General features: G+C 34.3%; 1 protein-coding gene across 5 annotated transcripts in view; it reads left to right on the forward strand.

Annotated features, from left to right (window-relative positions):
• The window catches only part of SCLT1 (sodium channel and clathrin linker 1), a 213080-nt gene that overhangs the window by 79771 nt on the left and 105746 nt on the right, over positions 1 to 27563 (forward strand). For all 5 annotated transcript variants that reach the window (XM_074396909.1, XM_074396912.1, XM_074396910.1 and 2 more), the window contains exons 7-9: positions 3456 to 3578; positions 5291 to 5356; positions 11268 to 11338. In XM_074396909.1, coding sequence (XP_074253010.1) covers positions 3456 to 3578; positions 5291 to 5356; positions 11268 to 11338 — 260 coding nt within the window. The remainder of the gene's footprint in view (positions 1 to 3455; positions 3579 to 5290; positions 5357 to 11267; positions 11339 to 27563) is intronic.

The raw sequence follows: 27563 nt of genomic DNA on the forward strand, positions 1-27563 counted from the left end.
GTATATGATGTTCCCCTTCCTGTGTACATGTATGCTCATTGTTGAACTCCCACTTACCAGCAAGAGCATGCAGTGCTTGGTTTTCTGTTCCTGTATTAGCTTGCTGAAAATGATGGTTTCCAGCTTCATCGATGTCCCCTGCAAAGGACATGAATTTATCCTGTTTTATGGCTGCATAGTATTCCATGGTGTGTATGTGCCACATTTTCTTATCCAATCTATTCTTGATGGGCATTTGGGTTGGTTCCAAGTCTTTGCTATTGTGATTAGTGCTGCAATAAACATATGTGTGCATGTGTTTTATAGTAAAATGACTTATAATTCTTTGGGTATATACCCAGTAATGGGATTGCTGGGTCAAATGGTATTTCTGGTTCCAGATCCTTGAGGAATCACTGTCTTCCACAGTGGTTGAACTAATATGCACTCCCACTAGCAATGTAAAACCGTTCCTATTTCTCCACATCCTCCCCAGCATCTGTTGTCTCCTGACTTCTTAATGATCGCCATTCTAACTGGTGTGAGATGGTATCTCATTGTGGTTTTGATTTGCATTTCTTTAATGATCAGTGATGATCAGCTTTTTTTCATATGTTTATTGGCTGCATAAATAACTTCTTTTGAGAAGTGTCTATTCATATCTTTTGCCTACTGTTTGATGAGTTTGTTTTTTTCTTTTAAATTTGTTTAAGTTCCTTATATAGAGAATATTTTAATGTCAGTTTAAATTTTTAAAGGGAAAAAATCAGTTATTTCTCTAAATTTGTATTTTTTGTTCTTTTTTTCTGGTATTGTTTTCTATTTTCAAAGATTATATAAATAGTAATATATTTTATACTTCTAGAATTTTTCTCCTTTTCCTCTCATAGTAATTAGAATCTTTGAGAAGCTATGTTAAATATATCCTGTTTTTCAACTGTAATTTTTTATGAATTTTACACATAAGGGAATTTTATTTTAATTTATAATGTTATATCCCAAATGTTTTCTATCTTGTATGGGTTTAAATTCCCATTTTTCTACTTTCCAGCTGTGTGATCGTAGAAAAATCTTTTGCACCTCAGTTTTCTCATTTATAAATAGGGGCTATAAATTCTAAATTACAATTTTGATTTGATAATTATCTGAAAATTCAGTTTTATTTCTTGAAAATTTGGTTTTAAATTTATTTAATTATGAAAATGATACTTTAGGTAAATCATAAAGGCTATATTTAGCTTGATAAGGACCATGTATATAACACTAATTTTTTTAAATGTATATATGGAAAGAATTTTTAAATGTGATGAAGGAAAGAAATGGTGAAGAAAGCATGCTGTTTGTTCTAGACTAGGAAAGATTTATAATTGATTGCATAGGAGTAAATAGAAATTAATTTAGGCTTATATGTCTATCACATATTAAGTTAATAAATTTGCCTGTTTATCCTTATCATTATCAGCATTACAGAACAGGAAGACTGACAAATAAGAATTAGAATTATGTGCAAAAGGTTCTGGGTAGTATAAATATCTTGCTTTAGGGGCCAGTAGCAATAGCACAATACTAAATACCTAGCTTAATATTTCTAGTTTAAAATATTTTGTTCTGTTGCAGAATGATTTGTAAAAATCTTTCTAAAAGTCAGTTTGGCAAGAAGAGCCTTAGAAATGTGTACATTATTTGATCCAGTAATAAGATGATGACACCACATAGATTTTTATGAATGTGTTCTAAAGAACTGAATGTAAAAATCTTTTTGAATAAATGTTTATTATAATTATTATAATGAAAAATTTGAGATAGTTTAAAAATCTTAAATATGGAATCATTTAAATTGTAGTTTGTCAAAATAGTAAGTTGAAAAAAGTTATATATTGTACAACATACTCACTTGAGGACTTGTTGAAACATGGATTTCTGCTCTTTCCCCCCACCTCCACCCCAGTTTCTTATTCAATTAAGTCTGGGATAGAGCTCAATAATTTCCATCTCTAACAGTTCTGAGGTATTGCTTATGATGTTGGTCCTTTGAGAAGCACTGCTCTAGGAGAATCTGGGTTGTGTAACTGCTAGTGTAGATGATTTTTCTCATCAGACAGGTCTGGGGAAACAGTAGGTCATTTTGAGGTAGGAGGCATTTTTATGACCATTCTACTGAAAAGAACATTTGAGTCTTACGAAAATGAAGTGAATTATCCAGGACTATTTAGCCAGGAATTAGAGCTCACACCCATATCTTTGACTCCAGGTTCTGTGTTTATCTACAAATTTTAAAACCACTTGTAAAATTTTTAATTTGCCTACAGTTTTTTTTCTAAGTTTTAGACAAAACTTATCTATGGTTTTAGGAACACAAGGAAATGTTATTTAGGGTGAAGAGTGTAGTAATTGGAAGAGGTCACAAGAGGAGCATCTATCTGGCTTCTAGGTGATGGTAATAATGTTCTCTTTTGAGTTAGGTGCTGGTTACCTGAGTGCACTTCCTTTAGAAAAATGTACGATTTGTTCATTTTCTGAATGCATGGTATACCTCAGTAGACTCCAAGGAGCCTTATGTTGTTGTGGGTTACATATCTATCAGTATTTATTGTATTACAAATTAAAACTGAGACTTAAAAAAAAAAGTGAGAGCATAAACATGCCATCCATTAGCCCACAGAACAAGGATGACATCACTTTAGAAAACTCCACTGTACATTTGTGAGAGGATGAGAGTGAAAAAGGCAAAAAATGTTAACATATTATTCTGAAGATAATTTTGACTTCAAAGACCTCTCAAAGTCTAAGAGTTCCTGTACCACACTTTGATAATACTATATGCAAACAATAGTTAAAGACCAGAGAAAATTCTCATTATAAAATGGCAAGTAAAAATAGCGTAGTACACACAGCACAGTATATGGTCCCTAATTTTGTTAAAAGAATTTTAAAATTCTCCCCCAGAATCACATTTATAAATATAAATGCATCAATATTTAAGAAGATGATTGTATCTAGAAGTTAGCAATATTTATTATCAGATAGTAATATTATAGGTGATTCTGATTTTCTCCTGTTTTTCTCTGTATTTTCCTAATTTTCCACAATGAAAATCTGTTACTTTTACAATCAGGAAAAAAATATTGTACGTTACCAGAGGGCAATCTTCTTCTTCATCAGTTTCTAGAAGTTACACTTTTGTGGAACAAAGAACATAGTTTAAAGTTGTATCTCTGTTAAGGATTTTAATTTTAGCTAAATCTGAGTAAAAACACAATTTGAAAATAAGTAACTTTATGTCTTCAGGTTTATTCTCTAAATTATTAATAATAAAACTTCATGTCAAAAATATTACAACTATAGTACCATCTTTACACAGTTCTATTTTTATTTTATGACTTTATAAGACATATTCTATAAAAGAAAATGATCCATTTGTACTATACAATAAATAGCCTGCTGATAATTTAATGAGTTATCAAATTTTTTAATAGGAAAAAACTCAGGCTGTGGAACTCTGGCAAATTGTTTCTCAGGAGTTGGACAGACTACACAAGCTTTACCAGGAACATATGACTGAGGCCCAAATACATGTATTCGAAAGTCAAAAACAAAAGGTAATCTTGGATTTCATTGTTTTCTTGTATATCAACAAGAAATTACACTCTGAAGAAACTGTTTTAGAAGGTAGCACCTAAGACTCTACCCTCTGGAATTTCAAATCACTTTATTATTTATGTTAATAATATATAGATCTTTGATGGTTACACTCTTGAACAGGTAAGATAATTAGAGAATAGGACAGTGTACATTTGGTTCTATAATGTTGTCAGCAATGAAAGCTGAATTGAGTGCTAAAGAACATCTATAACATTATTTTGTATAAATAGACTTCAGAGTTTTTATTTGCTTGATTTCTACCTGGCTTTTAAAACAAAACTAAACTAAACTAAACTGTTCATTAGTTTATGGCCAGTGAAGAAACCTACTCAAATACAGTGAGAACACTATGTAAAATCAAAATGTTAATACCCTTAAACGTGATCTATTACTAAATTAGGTATCAACTTTGTCTACCATAAATGAATCAAAATAGAATTTTACAATAGGAAGGAATCTTAATGGTTATTAAAGATTTTTTTCTGTCCAAAGCAAGAATCATTCTACACTCTTTCAAAGTACACATCTAGCTTTAGCTTTTGACAAGAGCTCATTATCTCACAAGACCATCCATTCCATTGGGAAATCTACCTCTTTTATTCTTCTGTTGGTTCTTTTATTGCTAGGTGCATTGAGCACTATAGAGGAATTCTAATTTTGACCTCTTTTCTATGTATTTTCAGAGGTAGCTCTTTAAATAAGTTTGTTATCATACCTCTCTTCAACTCTTGTTTACAGACTTTTCAAATTCTGGTTTATGAATATTCCTATTATCATAATTATAATTGGAAATTTCTACCTAAAGAAATTCCAAAAATGCTTACATAATGTTTTACAGTTTACAAAATGATTTTTCTATATGTGCTCTGGCTTGAAAAAAAGTCCACATGTAATCAGTCTGATTTGTTTGACTTTTACCTCTGAGATTTAAAAATCATTTTTCATATTAAAGCTCTTAGAGTGCTCTTTCCTCATTTAGGTCAATTAGCTAAGCCTACAAGGTTGGGTTTTTGTTTTGTTTTCACCTAAATAATATCATTCTTTTACAATGGCAATATAGTTTGGTGGATCCTTACACAAGACTTTATAAATAACACTTCATTCTTTTTTCCCTGGTTATCTATTTAATTCTGTCATTCAGTATATTTACAGTCTCTCCCAACTTCGTGTCATCTCTACCAATAATGTTTAATAGAATCATAACAACTAATCAAACAATTTTTTAAATGTGGGGCATGAGAATTTTTTTTAAAAGGATGGGTCGTAACTCCTGTGCCATGGTTTGTATTATAGGTTTTGAGTAGCTTTGAAGGTGACCTTCCAACATTGGACAAGGTTTCTCTAGAATATGGAATTTCTAATCACTTATAATTGTTTATGATATATTTCTTTGAGTTTTAAAACAATATTTAATAATCGATTTCTAGAAACAATTATTTGACATAAACAGCTACATTAGTTTCAACATTGTTACTTTAATTCTTTAATCATTTTTAAAATTTCTTACTTTTTCAACTACTAATTCACACAATAGCAGTAAGAAGAAACATTACTAATTTTATCTGAACTTAGGCATAATGATTTTAGACTTGATTTTAGTTTAATTTTAAATATGGGTTACAAACAACAAAATGCTATTTTTATACTCCCCTATCTTCTCCCACTGTAGGATCAGCTATTCGATTTTCAACAGCTGACCAAGCGACTTCATGTTACTAATGAAAACATGGAAGTGGTAAGTGTACTTGCTTATATAAACCAGAAATTGTCCCTATAAATCATCATATTTATTTATGTTAATGTAAATCAACAAGAAAGCATTTTGCATGAAATTATATAGGCAGTATTCTCTTTTTCTTCTTCTTTCTCATTTGACAGCATGACACAGTTTACAGTACCTTTTGGAGATCTAACACCTCTCTCAAATATGTCTTAATCTGGAAATCCTCTTACAGTTCTTAGTAAGATCTCCTTAGACTAATCTAGAAGGTGAGCTTTTCAAGTGTAGAGCACATGCTTAATATTTCTTATTTCGTATGACGCACTGTCAGATATTTAATAAGAATAGTATAATTGTTTAATGAATTAATAGCCCATTTCCTAAAAAATTTTAGGAAACTAAGAACCATGTGTTGATGTGGTACTCCTAAATTACCCTATAAGTTTTTCCTAAAATAAATAGAATTAGCCTTCCCGATTCTGCTCTTTACCTTCTTATTGTCTCACTTTTGTTTTTTTGTTTTGTTTTGTTTTGTTACCTTCTTGGAATGTTATTTTTACCTCATTGTTGAGTAATAGAATTATGATATGACCCTCCAGGTAATTCCTCTCTCTTTCCCTTCTTCATTTTTGCTTAGTTACTCTGCTAATTCTTGTTAGTACCTAATAAAAATGTCTTTGTATAACAATGGAGTTGTGCCACCAAAAGTAAGTATCCAGTTTTATTCTACTTTAAAAATTTTTCTTTTTTAACCAATTTAAAAAATTACTAAACCAATCTGTACCTATTCTGTTAACAGTTGAAATGTCTAATCACTTACAGTTTCTGATAATATGTTATATTTCTTGGAGTTTTAAGATATTAGCACTCCAGAACAGAATGGTTACTGATTTCTGTAATTAAGAAAGGCATTTTTTAATTTAATATATTTCTACATGGAATTCATGCTTTAACCTAGGATCATAATTATTCAGTACTTCTTCAGTATGCCTCCTAGAATTGGAATTATATCATCCTTTAATATATCATACCACAGAGTACCTATTTTATTATAGACAACCAAAATGATTTTGATGAAAGTCATGGGGAAAGGATGTTTGTGTATTCCAAGAGAATATGTTAAAAATTTCTAAGGCAGAAGCATTCGTGGTTTCAAGTCAAAGCTAAGAATAAACTGGATCCAAGAAAACTGATAAAGAAATGGCATGATGGATAAAAGAGAGTTTTATAAAAATATATAAAAGACTATATAGACTATTAAGATAAAAGTAAATGGTTGAAATAAATTTTAAAATTTAAGTTTCTCTTAATGTATTTAATGAATAGCAAACAAGACTGACAAATGTAAAGTAAATAAGCAAAGTGATAAGATCTTGTACATCTCAAAGAGCATTCAGAGCATAGTTACAGGGGTAAGTTTGAGTCAAGATCAAACTTGAAGCAAGAGTACCCTTTAAAAATCAAGCAGTTTTCAACAAAATTTCTGATTACATGAATAAACTCATTAAATGAATAGATCCTTATAGATGTAGTAAATTGGTGAGTATGCAGTGAGTAAATAAAATATCTTTCAATGTAATTTGACTAACATGAGAGAGTTGGACACCCTGGACACTCCTTCTCCCCATAAATACACGAAGTCAGCAACAGTTCCCTTTGTGACAAATCAGAAACTAATTGAAATGTTCTCACATCCTAGGGGATTGGAAAACCAGGCTCACCAAAGCTATCAGGGAGATTTGAGACCCTCTCTTGCTAGACACGCTGTCCCCAGTGCAGTGCCATGTGATCAAAAAGAGACCCCTTAGCTCCCAGCTTCACCCATGGGAAAAAGGGAATTAGGTATGTGCATTCATCACCCCAACTTTTTTGAGGTCCCCAGAACACTGGCCTCTATCTTGCCAGTCTTGGAGCTCACAGATCTAGCGTAGTCTGGCCAACCAAGGGAGAATGGAGACGTTGATTTGGACTGATAGACGGAATTGATCCTGTGCCCTTCTCAGCATAGAAGAAGCAGATGAAAATTCAGTTCTCAGCCTCCCCCTAGGGAGGGAAAATGTTGATCCAGCACTGCAGCTTCTCTAGGGCAGCCCAGAGAAATAGCATTTGTCTCACAAGTTTTGAAGCTCTAATAGGTCCAGCATGGGCTAGCCTCCTAGGGAAGAACAGAGATAGCAGATTGGACTGATACATGCTATAGTTCCCTACCCTCAGCTCATCACAGAGCAAACAGACAAAGCCACAGCTGCCAGCATCTCCCTGGGGAGAGAAGGAGTTGGTAGAGGCCGGCTAAATCTATGGCCAGCTGATTGATGGGAGTCTTCTCTTGTATGAGGCTAATCCACAAAGACTGGTAGAGGTGCCCACTTTCTCTAATGCACAGACATGAGCACAAAGTCAAGGAAAAATGAAGAACCAGCTAAAGAAGTTCCGTATAACGGAACAACATAAATCTTCAGAAACCAATCCTAATAGAAATGAGTTACGATTTACCTGATAGGGATTTAAAAATAATTCTCATGAAGATGCTCACCACAGTTAAAAGAACAATACGTGAACAAAGTAACAATTGCAAGTGAGAAAAATGTTAAATACCGTACAAATTATGGACCTAAAGAACACAATAACTGAATTTAAAATGGTGTTAGGAAATCTAGGTATTCATATTCAAAAAATGGTTTTGGACTCTTATCTTACATAATACACAAAAAATCAACCCAAAATGGATTAAAGACTTAAACCTAACACCTCTTACCTAGAAAGTTCCTGGAAGAAAGCCTAGGGGATAAATTCCATGGCGTCAGTCTTGGCAGTGATTTCATGGATATGACACCAAAAGTACAGACAGTAGGAACAAAAGTAGGTAAGTGGGACAACATCAAACCAAAAAGTAAAAAGTTTTTGCACACCAAAAGAAATCAACAGAGTAAAAAGGGAACCTATGGAATGGGACAAAATATTTACAGATCATATATCCAATAAGGGAATAATCTCTGAAGTATTTAAGAAATTTCTGTAACTCAATAGTAAAAAAACAAAACACACACACCAAAAAAAAAAAAACCATAATAACTTGATTTTTAAATGAGCGAAGTACTTAGATATTTTTTCAAGGCAACAGGTATGTAAAGAAGTGCCCAATGCTCAATGTCACTAAACATTAGAGAAATATAAATACTAAAACTACAATGAGGTATCAGTCACCTCATTGTGTTGATGAGGATGTGGAGAAATTGGAACCCTTGAACATTTTTGGTGGGATTGCAAAATGGTGCATCTGCCATGGAACACAGTATACAGTTTCCTCAAAAACATAAAAATAGAACTACCATATGATCCAGAAATCGCACTTCTGAATGTGTTTATCCAAAAGTATTGAAATTAGGATCTTGAAGAGATATTAGCACTCCTGTGCTTATTGCAACATATTCACATTAGTCAAAATATGAAAACAACCTAAATGGCCATCAAAGAGGAATGGATTAAAATGTATAAACATACAGTGGAATGCTAGTCAGCCTTTAAAAAGAAAGAAATTATGCAATATGTAGCAACATGAATAAACTTGAGAGCATTAAGTGAAATAAGCTAGTCACAGAAAGACAAACACTGTATGATTTTACTTACACAAAGTATCTATAGTAGTCAGATTTATAGAAACAGAGATTGGAATGGTGACTACCAGGGCCTAAGGGGAGAAGAAATGGACTTAATAATCAACACACATGAAGTTTCAGTCAAACAAGATGAAGAACCTCTAGAGATCTGTACAACATTGTGCCTGTAGTCAACAATAACATATTGTACACTTAAACATTTTTTTAAATGTATAACTCGTGTAAGTATTCTTACTACAAATTGATCAAAATAAATATCTTTCAGCTGGGTGCGGTGGCTCACACCATAATCCCAGCACTTTGGGAGGCTGAGGTGGGTGGATCACAAGATCAGGAGCTCAAGACCAGCCTGGCCAAGATAGTGAAACCCCGTCTCTACTAAAAATACAAAACTTAGCTGGGCGTGGTGGCGGGTGCTTGTAATCCTAGCTACTCAGGAGGCTGAGGCAGGAGAATTGCTTGAACCCAGGAGGCAGAGGTTGCAGTGAGCTGAGATCACGCCACTGCACTCCAGCCTGAACGACAGAGCAAGACCGCATCTCAAAAATAAATAAATAAATATCTTTCTTTACCAGTGCAGATTAGTAATATGCAACCGATATAATGCTCTGACATGAATGGTACATATAAGTATGTGTTTTTATTTATCATGCCTGTAGATATATTGTGATTTCACATTTTCTATAGATTTGCTTTACTAAAATGTTAATTTTTTAAGATTTGCTCATCTCTATAATTTACTCAGAAATGTTAATTGCATACCATCTTGCATGAAAGTATATGTTCTCTAAGTTGCAAACATACATCATCCATAAAATCTCTGTTTCCTTGTTGAAACAGGCTGACATATGAAATAATCAGTGAATAAGGTGCTAAACAGATGATGGTTGAAAAGGTTGCTTTCTTACACCTTCTTAAGTCTCCTAATTCTAAAATATTAATATAGTATATAATTTTCTTTGCAATCATAAATATAGAACAAGAATGCCATATTTAGATGCAGTTGTAGAGCTCCTACTAGGCTTGCTAGCAACTTAAGCACCTTGGTTTCCAGCACTAGATTCTTAAAATGCAGAATTTTAGCTTATACTTCTGTTAATTGCTCTATGTAATTTTTCTTTGCGGTGTTCCCAAATGGTCAAAAACACAAACGTTAATTATGCAAGTGCCAGGACAGTATATATAATAAAACACTAGTTGCGCCTGTGATGTACTCAGTCATGTGCCAGGCACTGGGAGTTCTGGGAAAAGCTGATCCTTTTAAAAGGCTCATATTTTAATCAGGAAAACATAAACTTTAAATATAATATTTTAATATAAAAAAAGCACTGTAAAGGTATGTATTAAGTTTTATCAGAATGCGAAAAGGAAACCGTTAATTCTGCCTCAGAGTGAGTAAACCACACATGCTATTAAGGAATGAATGTAGACAGAATGAGGACATCCCGAGCAGAGGAAAATAGTATGTTAAAAGTAGGAAGTCAGTGAGTTCAGATAGATCATGAGAGGAGCACGGTGAAAGCTACCTCAGGGACTTTAGTTGGAGAAATGTAAGCATGCTATGTTGGGACAGGATTAAATCAAAACTATTAATATCAATCAGAAGCAACTATAATATATAAAGCAAAGGGATAAAAACAGCAGTTATGGAAGAAAATCAATTCCCTTAGGAAAAGTTGTTTTACATTTAGAAGACCACTTTATATCTTACTATGGATTTCTCCAGAAACTGACCTTCAGGAAAAAGTTCCAAAACATATCATTTATTTAGTAGGTAATACCAAGTAGCACCAGTAAGAAGATGGGAAGCGGTACCAAAGAGAAGAGAAAACAGCCAGTAAAGGGCTTTTTAAAATTAAGCAAGTTAACACTGTGAGTAACTAAAACTTAATGAATTCTGAAAGACAGTGCAGAACAAGCCTCAGAGTTATCTCACCCATGCGAGAAGGGAGTTTGGTTTTTTATATACCAATTTCCTTCATTTATATCAGGCTGCTCAGAACAGGGTGGAACATTAGTTCTATAACACGTATAGCTTTATGGACAGGTGGATAGATGAGCAAAAGAGATTCAGATGGCCAAAGAAAGCCATAAGACAGGAATACAGGTGTAGGTAGTCTGAAGTAAAGCAGATCTCTAATGAAGTAGTAAAGACAAGGAAAGAGGGCTAAGTTACATTTAAATTCAAAAAATCTAATCATTATCATAAATCTTACTAAATTTTTTCTACTTATATGTCTGGTGTGTCATCTTTAAGGATACAGTTATTAAATATTCTAATATTGATTCTTTTTTTTTTCTTGTGGCAGACTAACCAACAGTTTCTGAAAACAGTAACTGAACAAAGTGTGATAATCGAACAACTCCGAAAAAAACTTAGGTATTTTCAAAATGGGTTTAATTATTTCATTGTCAATTATTTTTCATCAAGGAAGCTGGTGATGCTGTAATTGTCTCCATGGATGTTTTTTTCCCCTTCCTTTGTTAAGCTTCTGTCAATATCTTTTTGTGTGTATGATCTGTAGGATAGGAAGAAACTGAAATCAAGATTATTATGATGTACTATACAGTCAGGCCTCTAAATATACAGATGTTCAAGTCCTTTAAAATGGCATAATATTTGTATATAACCTATGCATATCTCCCCATAAACTTTAAGTCATCTGATAACTTGTACAATGTAAATGCTATGTAAATAGATTGTATACTATATTGTTTTAAATTTTGTATTATTTTTTATTGTTTTAAAAAACATTTTCAATCTGCACTTGGTTGAATCCATGAATGGGGAACCCACAAATCATTTGAGCATTTTTCATATACATATTGGCCATTTGTATGTCTTCCTTTGATAAATGACTATTCAGATATTTTGCCAATTGTTCTTTTTCTTCCTCTTGAGTTGTTTTAGCCCCTTATGTATTTCAGTTCTGGTTATTAATCCCTTGTCCAGTGGGTGGTTTACAAATTATTTTCTTCTATTCTATGGTTTTTTCATTTACTGATTGTTTCCTTGCTGTCTAGAAGCTTTTTAGCTTGATATGATCCCTTCTGTACATTTTTGCTTTGGTTGTCTGTACTTTTGAAGTCCTCCTCAAGAAATCTTTATCCAGACGAATGTCTTGGAGTGTTTCCCTGATGTCTTTCTCTAGTAGTTTCATAACTTCAGGTCTTAGATTTAAGTCTTTGATACATTTTGATTTGATTTTGGTATATGGTGAAAGATAGGTGTTGAAAATGTGTTGATTGTAAATGCATTAATTTATTTCTGGGTTCTCTCTTCTGTTCCATTCCTCTATGTGTCTGTTTTTATGCCAGTACCATTCTGTTTTGGTTACTATAACTTTGTAGTGTAATTTGAAGTCAATTAATGTGATGCCTCTAGCTTTGTTCTTTTTGTTCAGGATTGTTTTGGCTATTCTGTGTATTTTTTGGTTCCCTTTAAATTTTAGGATTTTTTTCAATTTCTATAAAGAATATCATAGGAATTTTTATTGCATTTAATCTCTAGATTAGATTGCTTTGGGTCGTTTGGATATTTTAACAATATTGATCCTTCTGATTAATGAACATAGACTATCTTTCCATTGTTTTTTGTTACCTTCAAAATTTCTTTCATCAAAATTTCGTAGTTTTAGAGTTCTTTTACTTTCTTGGGTTTTTTTTTTTTTTCACATTGTTCAGTTGGCATGTAGAAATAATACTGATTTTTGTATGTCGATCTTGTGACAACTTTACTGAATTTATCCAATCTTAAGAGTTTTTTTGGTAGAATCTTTAGGTTTCTCTAAATATAAGATCATGTCATCTGCAAACAAGGATAATTTGACTTCTTCCTTTCCAATTTGGGTGCCTTTTATTTCTTTGTCTTTTCTGTTTTAGCTAGGACTCCCCATACTGTGTTGAATAATAGTGGTGAAAGTGAATATCCTTGTCTTATTCAAGAACTTAGCAGAAAGACTTTCAGTTTTTTCCCATTCAGTTTGATACTGGCTGTGGGTTTGTCATATATGGCTTTTACTGTGTTGAGATATGTTTCTTCTATAGTCAGGTTTTCTTTAGAGTTTTATCCTTTCTGTCTTCCTTTGTGTAAAAGTGACTTTCTCTTGTAGTTTATTTTAATTTCTTGGCTTTTCAGGTTTTTTATATCTATTATAGGTTTTTGTTTTACGGTTACCATAAGGCTTGCAAGTACTATAACCAATTGTTTTAAACTGATGACAACTTAACTCTGATTATAAAGAAAAAAATAAAGAGAGAATTTAAAACTTTACACTTTAACTTCATCCGCCCCCTTGCTTTTTGACTTGTCGTCTCTGTTTACATATATTTTATGTTGTTTATCTCTTAAAAAGTTGTAGTATTTATTATTTTTGGTAGATCTGTCTTCTAGTCTTCTGACTAAAGATATTAGTGGTTGATACACCACAATTACAATTAAAGGAGTCTAACCGGAGTTAGAATACTTACTACTGCCAGTGAGTTTTATATCTTCAGATGATTTCTTATTGCTAATTAACATCCTTTTCTTTTGGATTGAAGAACTCCCTTTAGCATGTCTTGTAAGACAGGGCTGGTGTTGACAAAATTCCTTGGCTTTTTTTTTTTTTTTTTCTGTCAAAGTTTTTATTTCTCCTTTATGTTTGAAATACAATTTTGCTTTTATATATTATTTGCTTCTCTTTTTTTGCTGCTTTTAAGATCCTTTATACTTGATCTTTGAGATTTTGATTATTATATGTACTGAAGTAGTCTTATTTGGTTTGAATCTGCTTGGTGTTCTTTGACTTTCTCGTACCTGGATATTCATATCTTTCTGTAGGTTTGGAAAGTTCTCTTATTATTTCTTTGAATAAACTTTCTACCCCCATCTCTCTTAGTACATCCTCTTTAAGACCAATAACCTAGATTTGCCCCTTGAAGCCTGTTTTAAAGATCTTGTAGGGGTGTTTCATTCTTTTTTATTTTTTCTCCTCTGTGTATTTTCATATAGGCTGTCTTCAATCTCATTGATTGTTCTGATTGATCAGTTCTGCTTTTGAGAGACTGATGCATTTCTCAGTTTTTCAACTGAATTTTTCATCTCCAGAATTTCTACACGACTTCTGAAAAATTATTTCAATCTCTATCAAATTTCTAATGAGATTCTGAATTCCTTCTCTTACCTTGAAGCTTGTCGAGCGTCCCCAAAATAGCTATTAATACTTTGAATTCCTTGTGTGAAAGATCACATATGTCTGTCACTCCAGGATTGGTTACACTGGTGCCTTATTTAGTTCATCTGGTAAGGTCATGTTTTTCTGGTTGTTATTCATGCTTGTGGATGTTCACTGATACCTAAGCAATGAAGAGTTAGGTATTTTTTACAATTTTTGCAGTCTTGGCTTGTTTGTCTCCTTCCGTCTTGAGAGGGCTTTCCACGAATCCAAAAGAGATGGAGTGTTGTGGCCCAAGCCTGCAATTATTGCAGCCATTTCAGAACTAGATGGTGCCCTATGCCTAGGAATGCTGCAGCTCTTACAGTCTCCTGCATATACAACCTTGCTAGACTTGGGTAAGATGAGAGATAATTCCCTGGGTAAGCAGGAAAAGTCTTTTACTCTCCTTCCCCAATCAGAAGGAGTCTGTCTGTGCACTGTGCTGTCTGGAGCTGGGGAGAGGTGATCTGGGCACTCTCGTGGCTACTACAGCTAGCACAACCCCCACAGAGTTACACCTGAATCCTTGCAGACCATTACAGTGCTGGGGCTAAACCAAGGCCAGCAGCCGCTATTGCCTGATGTTTATTCAAGGCCCAGGACCACTTCAGTTAGCAGGGGGTGAATTCTGCCAGGATGCGGCCCATCCCATCAGAGGAGTAGATTCTCTTCTGGCATAGGGTGAGTCTAGAAACCAGTCAAGGGGCAAAAATCTAGAATCTGGGACTTTATTTTATTGTGGCTGAGCTAGTACTCAAGTTGCAAGGCACAGTCCTCTATGCTCTTTCTTCTCCTTTCCCCAAGCAGAGTGAGTCTCCCTTGGAGAAGTACTGCCTGGAATTTGGGAAGTGGTGACACAGGAAATCCCTTGGCTGCCACTGCTGGTCACACTGGGTTACACCCCAAGTGCACTGCCTCTGAGATCAGTGCAGCACCAGGGCTTGCCTTAATACTGCAGTCCTTGTGACCTGAGTGCCACTCAAATTTATTCCAGGCCCATGCTACTTTAGTCGGTGGTGTGAAGCCAGCAGAGACTTGGTTTTCACCCACTGGGACAGTGAATTTCCCTCTGGCTTAGGGCTGGTCCAAATGTTCCCTTCATGGGTGCTGGTGGAATTCTAGCCTATGTTGTTTGTGTTCCACTGTGACGGGGCAGCACTGAGTTCTAACGCAAATTTCAGCACTTACTTTACTCTCCCTCCCTCTAGTGCACAAATTCTCTGCCATCTGCCCTGCCTGGGATTGGGGACAGTTTGTAGGTAATGAAAAAATGTCTTTCATACACTCATCAGTGTAGGAAATATTTCTTAATCAAGATTTAGGCTGGGTGCAGTGGCTTATTCCTGTAATCCCAGCACTTTGGGAAGCTGAGGCGGGCAGATCACCTGAGGTCAGGAGTTCAAGACCACCCTGACCAACATGGAGAAACCCTATCTCCACAAAAATTAAAACTAGTCAAGCATATAAAAGATTTAAATACAAGCCAAAAAGAAAAGATTTCTTTACTTGAATATGTTAAAATGTTAGGTTTCTGTTACAAGAACAATGTAAGTCAAATGAAAAGACAGCTCATATTCTATGAGAAGACATTTACAATGCATGTATTGTAACTGACAACAGATTAATGTTGAGGACACATTAACTGATTAAGTATCAATAAAAATAATTAACTCATAGAAAATTAGGCAAAGGATAGGAATAAGTATTTCAAAACTTACAGCAATCAGAAAAATGCAAGTAAAAACAATGCGATACTACCTCACACTCAGCAATGTAAAAATGCGAAGTATAATAAGAAGGCTAAAACATCACAGTTTGATACAGTTGAAATATTTTCAACAGTAGTGTGTGTTGATCATCAATATATGTATATGGCTATATCCATATATATACTTATAATCAGTATGTAGTAAAAATTTTATATATATCACACATATATGTAGTGTATGTGTGTGCATATCATAAGATAATAAAGTACCATTCCCAGAAATGATAGACCCTTACTTCAAGTTAATGATTGGCTCTGTGGAATGAGGCTATTTGTGGAAGTAGATAATTGAAGCCAACCTAGGTATCTGTCACTAAGGGGAATGAACAGTAAAATGTGGTAATTACATCCTGTGGAATACTTGCATCATGTAGAGACACATATTTACAGATAAAAATGTAGTTGATGTAGTTACGGCAACAGGGGTAGAACTAGAAACAATGTTTCTATTTAAAAAGTAAAATATATGGATCTATAGCATAAAACACATGGATGTAATAACAATATATGTTTTACCAGTAAAGATGTATATCCGAGGATATGTCACCTTTTAATGTGAACTTATGAAATGGATGGGAATGATAAAGGGATTGGGAATGAGCAAGAAAACAAAAATAAGCAAATGAGAACATCTTTTACAGCTAATAATGATAATAGGTCATGGAATGAATAGTGTAAAAATGCAACTTTGCATTCAAGGTTAAGAAAAGAGTGGAAGGAAAAAAGAATATAAAATTTTGGCTTATTTAGGATAAATTAAAAGGCAGAGATCCTGGAAGGATAAGTAAGGAAATTGGTTCATAAAGACCTGTAATTACATTATAGTAATGGAAATAGAGAATAAAAATGCATATAAAAATCTATGTAGGAAAAATGGGCAGAACTTCATAATATTGGGCTAAAGGACAGGGGAAGAATTATGAAATTTTATTGCTAGAGGGTATCTTAATGTTCATCTAGTTTAACTTTCTAATTTTATAGAAAAACTCAAAGTGAACCAAGCCTTAGGAACTATTTGTCTTGTCCAGAGTTGCACAACAAATTCATGGAAAAGCCAAATTAGAACTCACATCTTATAATTGCTAATCTAGTGAGCTTCTAAGCCAGGCTCTCAGACAGTATTCACAGCAGTAGGGAAGTCAAGTAGGAGACTTGATTGGATAAAAAAAAAAAATATGATGAGTAGAGTTGGGAAGGAAAGGGTTTTATGGTGTCTCCTAGTTTTCTGAATCAGGAATTGGATGGTACAATTCACAAATATGGAGAAGAGATTTGAGAGATAATGATAAGCTCAGTTTGGAGCCTGTTGCATTTCAGGTGTCTCTGAGCCATGTGGGTAGAGATAACCAGGAGAACTCTGAGCTAGAAAAGTTTAATGAGATCTCATTCCCATAGAAACTGTCGAAGCTACAAAAGTGTGCATGAGATGAAATGGGTCAAATCAAAACAACTTTGAGGCTATCACATTATACATAAACTTACTATAAAGACTGCTTCTACCCTCAGAGCACAGATGTACATTTTTAAGTTCTCAGTGAATATAAAATAAAATTTGACAAATTTCAAGCTCCTTATATGAAGATAGTATCTATGTCTGTTAAAGAGACAAGTCCTTAGTGGCTAAGTTATTATTATTATTGTTATTTATTTTTTGAGATAGACCCTTGTTCTGTTGTCCAGGGTAGAGTACAGTGGCACAGTCTAGGCTCACTGCAACCTCTGCCTCCTGGTTTCAAGCAATTTTCCTGTCTCAGTCTCCTGAGTAGCTGGGATTACAGGCACCCCCCACCATGCCCGGCTAGTTTTTGTATTTTTAATAGAGACGGGGTTTCACCATGTTGGCCAGCCTGGTCTTGAACTCCTGAACTCAGGTGATCCACCCACCTCAGCCTCCCAAAGTGCTAGGTTTACAGGCCTGAGCTGCTGCAGCCAGCTGGCTAACATTACTTTTAACAAATATTCTGATGATGCCACTCTGATGAGAAGTTAATAAGGACCCCTGTGCAAATGCTTTATTTTAGTTTTAGCAAAAGCTTCAGTCTTTTAGCATATCCTTTTACAAAGATAACATTGGTTATTCCCAAAAAGATAAATGACAATCCTTCCCTTTGAAGACTTTACAAGGCAGGCATAAAATCTGAGCACATGAGAGTTGGAAAATAATTATCATAACTCAGTTGGATATATATTATAAATAAATATATAGGACAAAAACGCACCTCTGGAACAACAATATAATTCTTTTTTTAAATGAATAAATACTGAATAGGTTCACAAGGATAAAAGAGTAAAAATCTGGTAGAATGAATGAGAGAAGTCTTCCCAGAGAAGGCAAGTTTTAGCTAGGTTTAAAAAATTATAAATTTTATGAGAAACATAATCTAAGGCAAAAAGGAAGTAACAAAAGTTCTGTGAGAAACAGCAATATTACTACTTTTATACATAACTGGAGGGGTCAGGGGGATCGGGTAAATGAAGGTTCTTAAGAATAACAGGCTGAAGAGTTGTATCTGCTATGGAAAGGTATCTCTAGAAACAAAATAGGCCGGGCGCAGTGACTCCCAAAATCCCAGCACTTTGGGAGCCCAAGGCAGGCCAATCACATGGTCAAGACATAGAGACCATCTTGGCCAACATGATGAAACCCCATCTCCACTAAAAATACAACAATTAGTTGGGCGTGGTAGTGTGCTTGTATTCTCAGCTACTCAAGAGCCTGAGGCGGAAGAATCACTTCAACCGGAGGCAGAGGTGGCAGTGAGCCGAGACTGTCACCACTCGCCTGGTGACAGAGTGAGGCTCCATCTCAAAAAACAAAAAAGAAAAAACTAAAACTCTCAAAATAAAATATGATTAAAGCTTTAATTATAAATTCACATGATTTTAACTTTTTTGGACCACACTATCAGACAACAAGTGAAACTAATATGTTTCAGTATAAGTACAAAGTTAAACAACTCTAGTGCTTAAGGAGTTTCTAATTTAGTTACTCTTGGCATGGTTATATAGAGCATCTCAAAACCTAAATTCTGGTAATGTCAATATGCCCATCATTCAGAATCTGTCATACTTGAAAGCAACACCGTCTTCCCTAAAAGAAGCATCTGTTTATCCTTATGTTCCTTCAAATCTGTGGCAGGAAAAGCAAGTATAGTTTTATGTATACAACTCTGAACTGCTTAATGTTAAGCTATGGAATACTGTCAGTAAATATTATGGCAAAGTTGCTCATGGACAATTAAACACTTAAGATGTTTTAGGCTTTGGAAAACTGCAACTAGTTTTATCAATCTCTAACCTCAATTTATAATCTTTAGGCCCTAATGTTCACACCAAATGAATCTTCCAGGCAGATGTCAAAATTCAAAGTATCTACTCATCATATTTTTTTTATTCCAATCAACTCTCCTTACTTGACTTCCCTACTGCTGTGAATACTGTCTGAGAGCCTGGCTTAGAAGCTCACTAGATTAGCAATTACAAGATGTGAGTTCTAATTTAGCTTTTAATGTCTCTCTGATCTTTCACTTCTTCATCACTTCCTCATCTGAGCTGTAGAAGTAACCTCCAAATTAGCTTATTGCCCCCATCTTCCTTGTTCATATTGTTATCAAAGGGATCTTTCTAAAATATATCTAATCATGTCACTTCCCTTCAGTGGCTACTAAAAACCTATAGGATATAATGCAAATTATTCACCTTGACATAAAGTCTTCTGTAGTACCAGACATGCTTCCTTCCTTTGTGCCTCAACTGTAGACTGCACATACATTTGTAACAGCATTTTTTTCTTTCTTTTTTTTTTTTTTTTTTTTTTTTTTTTTTGCAGGAGACCAGAATTTTATTGTTACTCAAATCAGCCTCCCCAAAAACTCAGGGATCAGAGTTTTTGAGGATAATTTGGCAGGTAGGGAGCCAGTGAGTCAGGAGTGCTGATTGGTTGGCTTGAGGATGAAATCATAGGGACTCGAAGCTGTCCTCATGCTGAGTCAGTTCGTAGGTGGGGGCCACAGACCTGGTTTGCGGGTCCAGGTAGGGCCATCCAGTTGTCAGAAATGCAAAAACCTGAAAAGACATCTCAAAAGGCAGATCTTAGGTTCACAATAATGATGTTACCTTTAAGAGTAGTTAGGGAAGTTGCAAATCTTAGGACCTCCAGAATAATGGCTGGTAATATTTAGAATCCCAGTCCCTCTCATCCTAATTTGGTGGCTGGTGACCTTTTATTCATTTGACAGGAACAGTCTAACTTTTGGGAATGGCTGTTATTTAAACTATAAACTGAATTTCTTCTCAAGGCTAGTTTGGCCTATGCCCAGGAATGGACAAGGAGAGTTTGGAGGTTAAAAGCAAGAGGCTGTTGGTTAGGTCTGATATCTTTCGCTGTCCCAGCATTTTCAACACATTATTAAATGTTTACAAATCCATCTCTCTACACTAGTTTTTAAGCTTCTGGAAGGTATGTATTATGATTTGGTGATTTTTTTTTTTATCTTGCCATCATCTAGCACAGCACTAGACATATGGCAGGTGCTCAAAAAACAGTTTTTTGAGTGGTTTAGTCAGTTAATTAAATAATTAAATTTCACTTTATTGGAGAGACAAGGCTAATTTATTGATGTGGATTTTCTGTTTGTGTCCTTTGCTTTTTGACCTTTCAGGGCACAGTTGTTTTCTTGAACTGTCATTATTTTTAAAAATTATATTTTATCTCCTTCAGCTATACAGAAATGTGTGACCACTTAGAAGTTTGAAATCCAAAACAACACACCTGAAAAAATTATTTTAATATAATTAATAGAAGTTTTACACAATGAATTAAAAAGATTTTTAGTGTTTCTCGTTATAGATTCAGCCTTTAAGCTATATTGACTTTTAAACCTGTTTTTATTACAAATAATCTCAAAGTTTGACTGGGGGTGCCTCTAGGCTTAAGTATTTTTTATGTTTAGTGCTCTCTCTGTATTTAAATATGGAATAAATTCCAGGGCATCTTTAAAATATGATAGCAAAATTACTTATATATAAGTGGTTTTATTGAAGAACATCAGAGCTGATGGGATAGGAATGCAATTCTTAATATTGCTCTATCATATTAAATCTGAAAAAGTAAATTATATAAATCACAGTTTGTGTATATTGTGTTCATTATTAATCTTTTTTACAACTGCATACGTTTTTCTTTAAAAATATATGTGCTCATAATTTTCATATACTGTCTTATTTTTTAAGAGGCATATACTTTTGCCAGGTAATAGTTTTATTTTAGCTGAGACAACAGATTTTTCTCAGATGTTTCATGTTCCAATTTGAATAATATTATGTCTTCTATTATAAAAATGCTATGGAAATCTGGAATTCATGGATCACTAGTTTTGATTCATAGTGTGTCTTGGAAACAATCCCATGTGAGAAATGGCCCTGAGCAGATGTGCTTAGTCATAGAATTGCCAGACAGTTCCTTATGTGTTGGCAGCTAGTTTTCTGAGCATGGAAAACAGGTTTTAAGATAAGAAATAGGGCTTTGCTGTCAGTTTTTTATTTCTTCAAACTGTTTTACTTTAATGGTATTTACAGGGATTACTGTCACCTTTATTCAATAATGTTTATTTTTTTCCTCTCAATCTTTTAAGAGACAGAAATAAGATTATTAGACTTCTGGAACACACTGGTCAAGAGTGTTAATTAATATTAACATTTCTTGTTTAGGGGATCTGGCAAGAATAAAACAATACATAACATCATTGTTCAAAACTTTTGCCTCTAAAAGTAGATTACTGTTTTCTGTCAAAATATATTTTAATTGATGTTTATAACTTTGTTTTGCAAATACTCTACATTTGTACACCTGTCCTTAAAAATGTGGTTCTGTGTCGTGTGAAATTTAAAAGGCATAGGCTTTGAAGTCAGCTCTAGTTTTTTATTCTGGCTCTGCCAGTGTCTTAGTCTATTGGGCTGCTATAACAAAATGCCACATACTGAATAGCTCATAAACAGCAGAAATATATTTCTTACAGTCTGGAGGCTGGGAAGTTCAAAGTTAAGAAAGTGGCAGATTTGGTCTCTGGTGAAGGACTGTTTCCTGATTATACATGACACCTTCTCTCTTTGTCTTCACACAGTAAAAGAGGCAAATAAGGCTCCCTTGGGCCTCTCTTATGAGGGCACTAATCCCATGTTTTCAGGGCACTGCTATCATGACCTAATCCTCTCCCAAAAGGCCCTTCCTCCTAATATCATTACATTGAGAGTTATCTGAAAGTTGTATTTATATGAGATTTCAACTATGAATTTTGAAGGGACAGAGATATTCAGACCAAAGCAGCCTTTTACTGGTAATTTGCTTGGGTAGGTTGTTTAACTGCATGAACTTCAGTTTCCTCATTGCTATAGTGAAAATAAAATGACCTTCCTTGCAGTGTTGCAATGTAGTATAACTCACTGTCTTTGCCCACCTCCCTTCTACTTTAGTATCCAACCTATGTAGGTTGGATATTATATTATTTACAAATTATCTGCTAGTCGATTTAGGAGTTGATATTAACATTGTAATAAGTAGCGGATTATTAACCTCCAGAGACCTGGGAAATCAGCCTTTTGTTGTTGCTGCTGTAATTTCTAGAACCACAGGAAGCATTTCTTTCTTTCTCCCTCTTTCTATTATGTTGCACCCTCATTTCTTGCCAACTATACAATCCCAAATTCTTTCTCTTCTCTCTTATATGTTGTTTCAGTTCTATTCTTTTTCTTTTGAAATCTTAGTTTCTCTTTTGCAGGTTTCTTTTAAGACCTCAGCTATATAGACCCCCCTGATGACTCTTCAGATATTTTCTTCTTCCCATTCTTTGATGTTGCTTGGAAGAATCTGTATTTGTTATAGCCACTCTTCGGAATTTTCTTCAGTTTGGATTCAGCTCCACCTATCTATTCTTGTCAAGAATTACTTGTACCCTTTTTGCCTTAAAAAAAAAATGCCTCCCTCATTCTCCTTGGTTGTTGATTTTCCTTGATTGAGTATTTTTTTCTTCCTTTTTTGAACATTTCTCTACCAGGACTTTTGTGTTTATGCCATGATTTCTTCTCTGACTTTTGTTACCTTTTTTTTTAAAATTGTGTTTTAGATTTTGGGGTACATGTGAAGAACATGCAAGATTGTTGCATAGGTACATACATGGCAATATGGCTTGCTGCTTTCCTCCCCATCACCTATATCTGGGATTTCTCCCCATGTTATCTCTCTCTAACTCCCCACCTCCCGCTGTCCCTCCCCTAGTTCCCCCCAACAGAGCCCAGTGTGTGATGCTCCCCTCCCTGTGTCCACGTGTTCTCATTATTCAACACCTGCCTATGAGTGAGAACATGAAGTGTTTGATTTTCTGTACTTGTGTCAGTTTGCTGAGAATGATGGTTTCCAGATTCATCCTTTTTTTTTTCTTTTTTTGCTTATTTTGCTTTCCCCATTTCCTTATCCTACCTACAAAAAGTATATATTTCTTAAATTTCTAACCATGTGACTCAGTTTTCTTCTTTTATAGATGATCGTATCTGTCCTACCCAATTTGAGCTTTTAGTTTAAATTGTTTTCTAAGTACATATCTCTGACCTTGATCACTTTGTTGATTTCTATTTTGAATTGCTAGGTCAGTGGTTTTCAAACTTTTTATTTTTTAACAGTAAACTCCTTTTTTAAAAAAGAAATCTTCTACTGGAACCTCAGAATTTAAGTGTATAGAAGTTGAATGGTTATAACTGAAGGAGGAGAGGGCCTCACCATCTTGCTAGCTAATGCCATCATCAAACCTCAGAATTTTGCTTGATTGCTTTCTTTTGCTTCACGTCTACTTCTGGTCAGGTTGGCTCTATGTACAGTCATCTTTAGTATCACCTCCACTCCAACATCTATTTGCAGTAGTCTTGTCTCTGATCTACCTGCTTTCACTCTTATTACACTGCAATTCATTCGCCATACAATATATCACATCATTTACCTGCTTTGGACCCTCCAGTGAATTTGCATTGCAATTGGAACACATTCCAAAATTCCTACTATATCCAGAAGGCCCTTATGTGATCTGACCTCTACCTTCCTCTCTGACTTTATCTTACACTTTTTTCTCTGTGATAGATCTGGCTTAATTGTCATTTCTTTTTCTCATCTTCTTTCATTTATTCTTAATTATCTTTGCCTGTAATTCTCCTACCCAAATTTTCTTCAGTTTACATCATCATCCTTTAGGTCATAGCTCAGATATTTCTACCATAGATGTCCCATGTCTTTCCTGTTCCCTTGTATCATCTTCTTTTAGCATTGTTACTTTCTTTAATTACCTGATTCACTGAAATACTTGTTGTCTGTCTCCCTCCATTAACGCCATAAACTTTATGAGACAGGGGCTTTATCTTCCTTGTTTACCACTGCATCACCAGTGCTGATGACAGGGCTTCATATGGTGCATGTGCGTGCTCAATAGACAGTAGTTAGTATAGTACATGTAGGTGCTCAGTAAAATAACTCTAGGATTCCTGACAAACAGGTAAAACAAACAAAAAACTGATGAGCCACCAGCACTTAAAGCTCAGCATGTCCAAACTATATTCACTATATTGAATTATAAACATTCAATAATTATTTGTTCAAAGAATGAATGCATGAAATCCCTTAAATTCTCTTGGTGGTTAAGCACACTCTGAATTAAGAGACCACCTTAACAGGCTTTGCATGAGCAACAAGGCTATTTATTCACCTGGGTGCAAGTGGGCTGAGTCCAGAAAGAGAGTTAGCGGAGGGTGGTGGGATAGGAGTTGGTTTTATAGGTTTGGGGTAGACAGTGGAAAGGTACAGAAGTTACAGTTCAGGATGGTTTTTGCAAGCTAGGGGGGTGTTGCCAGGGGTGGATGTCACTAGGTCCAAGATCCAGAATGACAAAATTGGCTTTTCAGTTGAGGCAGGAACAATGGCAGAATGTTGCAAGGTTGGTTAGTCAGGCCATGGGGTCCAGTATTACAAAGTTGACTCAGACTTTCTGGCTCTGGTAGTCCGTGGGGGTCACAGGGGTCACCATGATGTAGTCCATGGTGCAGTCAGTTCAAAGAACCTTGCATTTGTAAAATCTACACTATCTCAGTATTGGCATATCGCTCTGGTTTAGACTTTTCCTCCCTCTTACTCATTTACTGACACATATTGGTTACAGAGACAGAACTATCATTCTATTCTTTTTCACAAATATCAGCTTTAAATTTCTAAAGTGTAGCTCTAATATCATTATTAGTACAGTTCTCCATTTGCCTTAAAATTGATATAGATTACTTACTGTCAATTAAGGTCACTAGTATTGTAGTCCCCATGACCTTACAGTCTTACTGCTCATCTTCCCTAAATAAGCCCTACGCTTACTTACCTTTATGCTTGTGCTTATCTTGTTTCTTCCTAAAACTTTCTCTGTCTCCTCTTGTGAGATACATAATTCCTCAGCCAATTCTTGTTTTAAATACCTCTCACTTCAGTATTCTCCTAGTTAAATGTAAGTGTGCTACATACTCTGAATCATAATGCTTTATTTTAATCTTTTGTGTTGTTTAACACATGCTTGCTTTGTGGCCCTCCTCAAGATTACTATAGCATGCCTATCTTTGTGTGTTTTGTACCACATTATTGTAGCATCTCAAACATTGCAGGCGTGAATTAAATGCCTGCAATCTCTGTTGCATAAGAGATTTGGATAGTCTGATTAATAATGGAGTATGAATTAATATTTTCTGCACTTTGTTAGTGTTACACAAAGTTGCATGACTCTCAGACTATACTTGTAATCATTGCTTATAAAAGAGTAAATTGTCAATTGTGTAGTCATTTTGTAAAATCTAAGACAGTGAATATACATCAGAATTCCTTGTAGAGATTCTGAAAAATGAAGATGACCAAATACTGCCTGCAGACATTCTGAATGAATAAGCCTCAGATTGAGCCTATCCATATATGATATGAAAAAGCCTATGCATATTAGTTGCAAAAAGCTCACTTTCATATACATAAGGTATAGACACTACTGCTAGTATCATAGAAAATTATATCTAACATAGAAATTAGAATTTTGAATTACATAAAACTATACATAATTTTGAATTAACATCAAGTGTCTTATAAATAATACACAAATGAAGTATTTAAAGACTGAAGAGCCACTGCCTTAGAAAGTTTTGATAGCTCATTGTATGGATTATAATATCCACTGCTTTTAGAATTTCTTCAGAAGCCTTCTGTATTTGAATAGGTTTCATTATTAGACTGCCACTAAAGATTGGGAAGAGAAAAAAATGGAAATAAGGCTTTATCCACTTTTGCTACTTGCTCAATTTACTAAAAGCAGTAGTGATTTTAAAAGTTTAGAACTTTGTCTAAAATTATATTTGAGGATTTTCTAAAGTTTCTAAGTGTAAATGATTGGCTTTATTATACTGGGTAATTATAGAAGTCCTTATTACAGTACCTAATGCATGCATTTTTTTTAATTTTAAAGAAGGAAAAGATTATCAAATCAGTAAAAATAGCTTTTATATCTCTCCGACTCTTATTATTTTTCATTGTTTGCAAAAAATATTATAAACATTTCTAGGATTCCCTTTGAGAGTGCAGGAAGAAATAGATAAAAATTTGTCTTAAAATAGACTCATTGTACTTGATGTTAAGTCTCAAAAAAACTGTATTGATAACTAAAGCATTTAAATTTCTGTCTAAATAAATGGTATAATTAAAATCTAATATTATATCTTGTCATGTTATACTTGATTAAATTTTGCTTAACAAAGTTTTATTTTTTAAAAGATTTCATTCAGGTCTGTTTAATATCATAAGCAATCAAAAAATACATTAATGAAAAATCCAAGGAATATAAAGTAGATTAACAAGTATACCTGAAAATAAAGTAATATGCTTTTTAGAATATTTATTTGAAGCAAAAATAAAATCCTTGGGTAGTTATGACATCAAGATTGTTAATAGTTAACTAGTTGTGTTTTTTTAATCAAAATTTTTTGTTAAACTGTTTTTGACTTTTATAAAATTATATACACAGGCAGACATATATCTAAAACATTTGCCTGTAATTAGTATAAACATAATTATTGAGTTTTCATAAAATAATATTAGAATTATTTTTCTTAGTTTCTTCAAAAATGTTAGAAGTTTGACATTTAAAAGGACTCACAAGACTGCAGCATAGAGCATACTTACAGAAGGCTTTTATTTAAAGTCCAAAGGATATTGTGCAGCCAGAAAAAGGACATAGGCAAACATATAGCATCCAGGACACATTCAGGCATAGGCACCCCAGTGTCTTTATTAATACACAGACATACTTTGTCTCCACATTGAGCCACCAAGATCTGTGCAGTGAATCTTGGCCTCAGGAGAGCCCCAGGCAGGAATTCTCATCAGGGTCTTTTTTTTTTTTTTTTTTTTTTTTTGCCACTCTGATCACATAGCCTAGCCTGGCTATCTAGTTATGCCCAGTGAAAATCATCAATAAACAAATCAACTTGCAGGCTGCCAGGAGAGATTCAGACTTTAAACAGCACATCATAAATCCCACTGTTCATATACTGGCTAAGAATCAAGGCTAGACATTCAGGCATCCCCA

This window comes from Saimiri boliviensis, chromosome 3 (genome assembly GCF_048565385.1).
Source record: "Saimiri boliviensis isolate mSaiBol1 chromosome 3, mSaiBol1.pri, whole genome shotgun sequence".
Taxonomy (NCBI): domain Eukaryota; kingdom Metazoa; phylum Chordata; class Mammalia; order Primates; family Cebidae; genus Saimiri; species Saimiri boliviensis.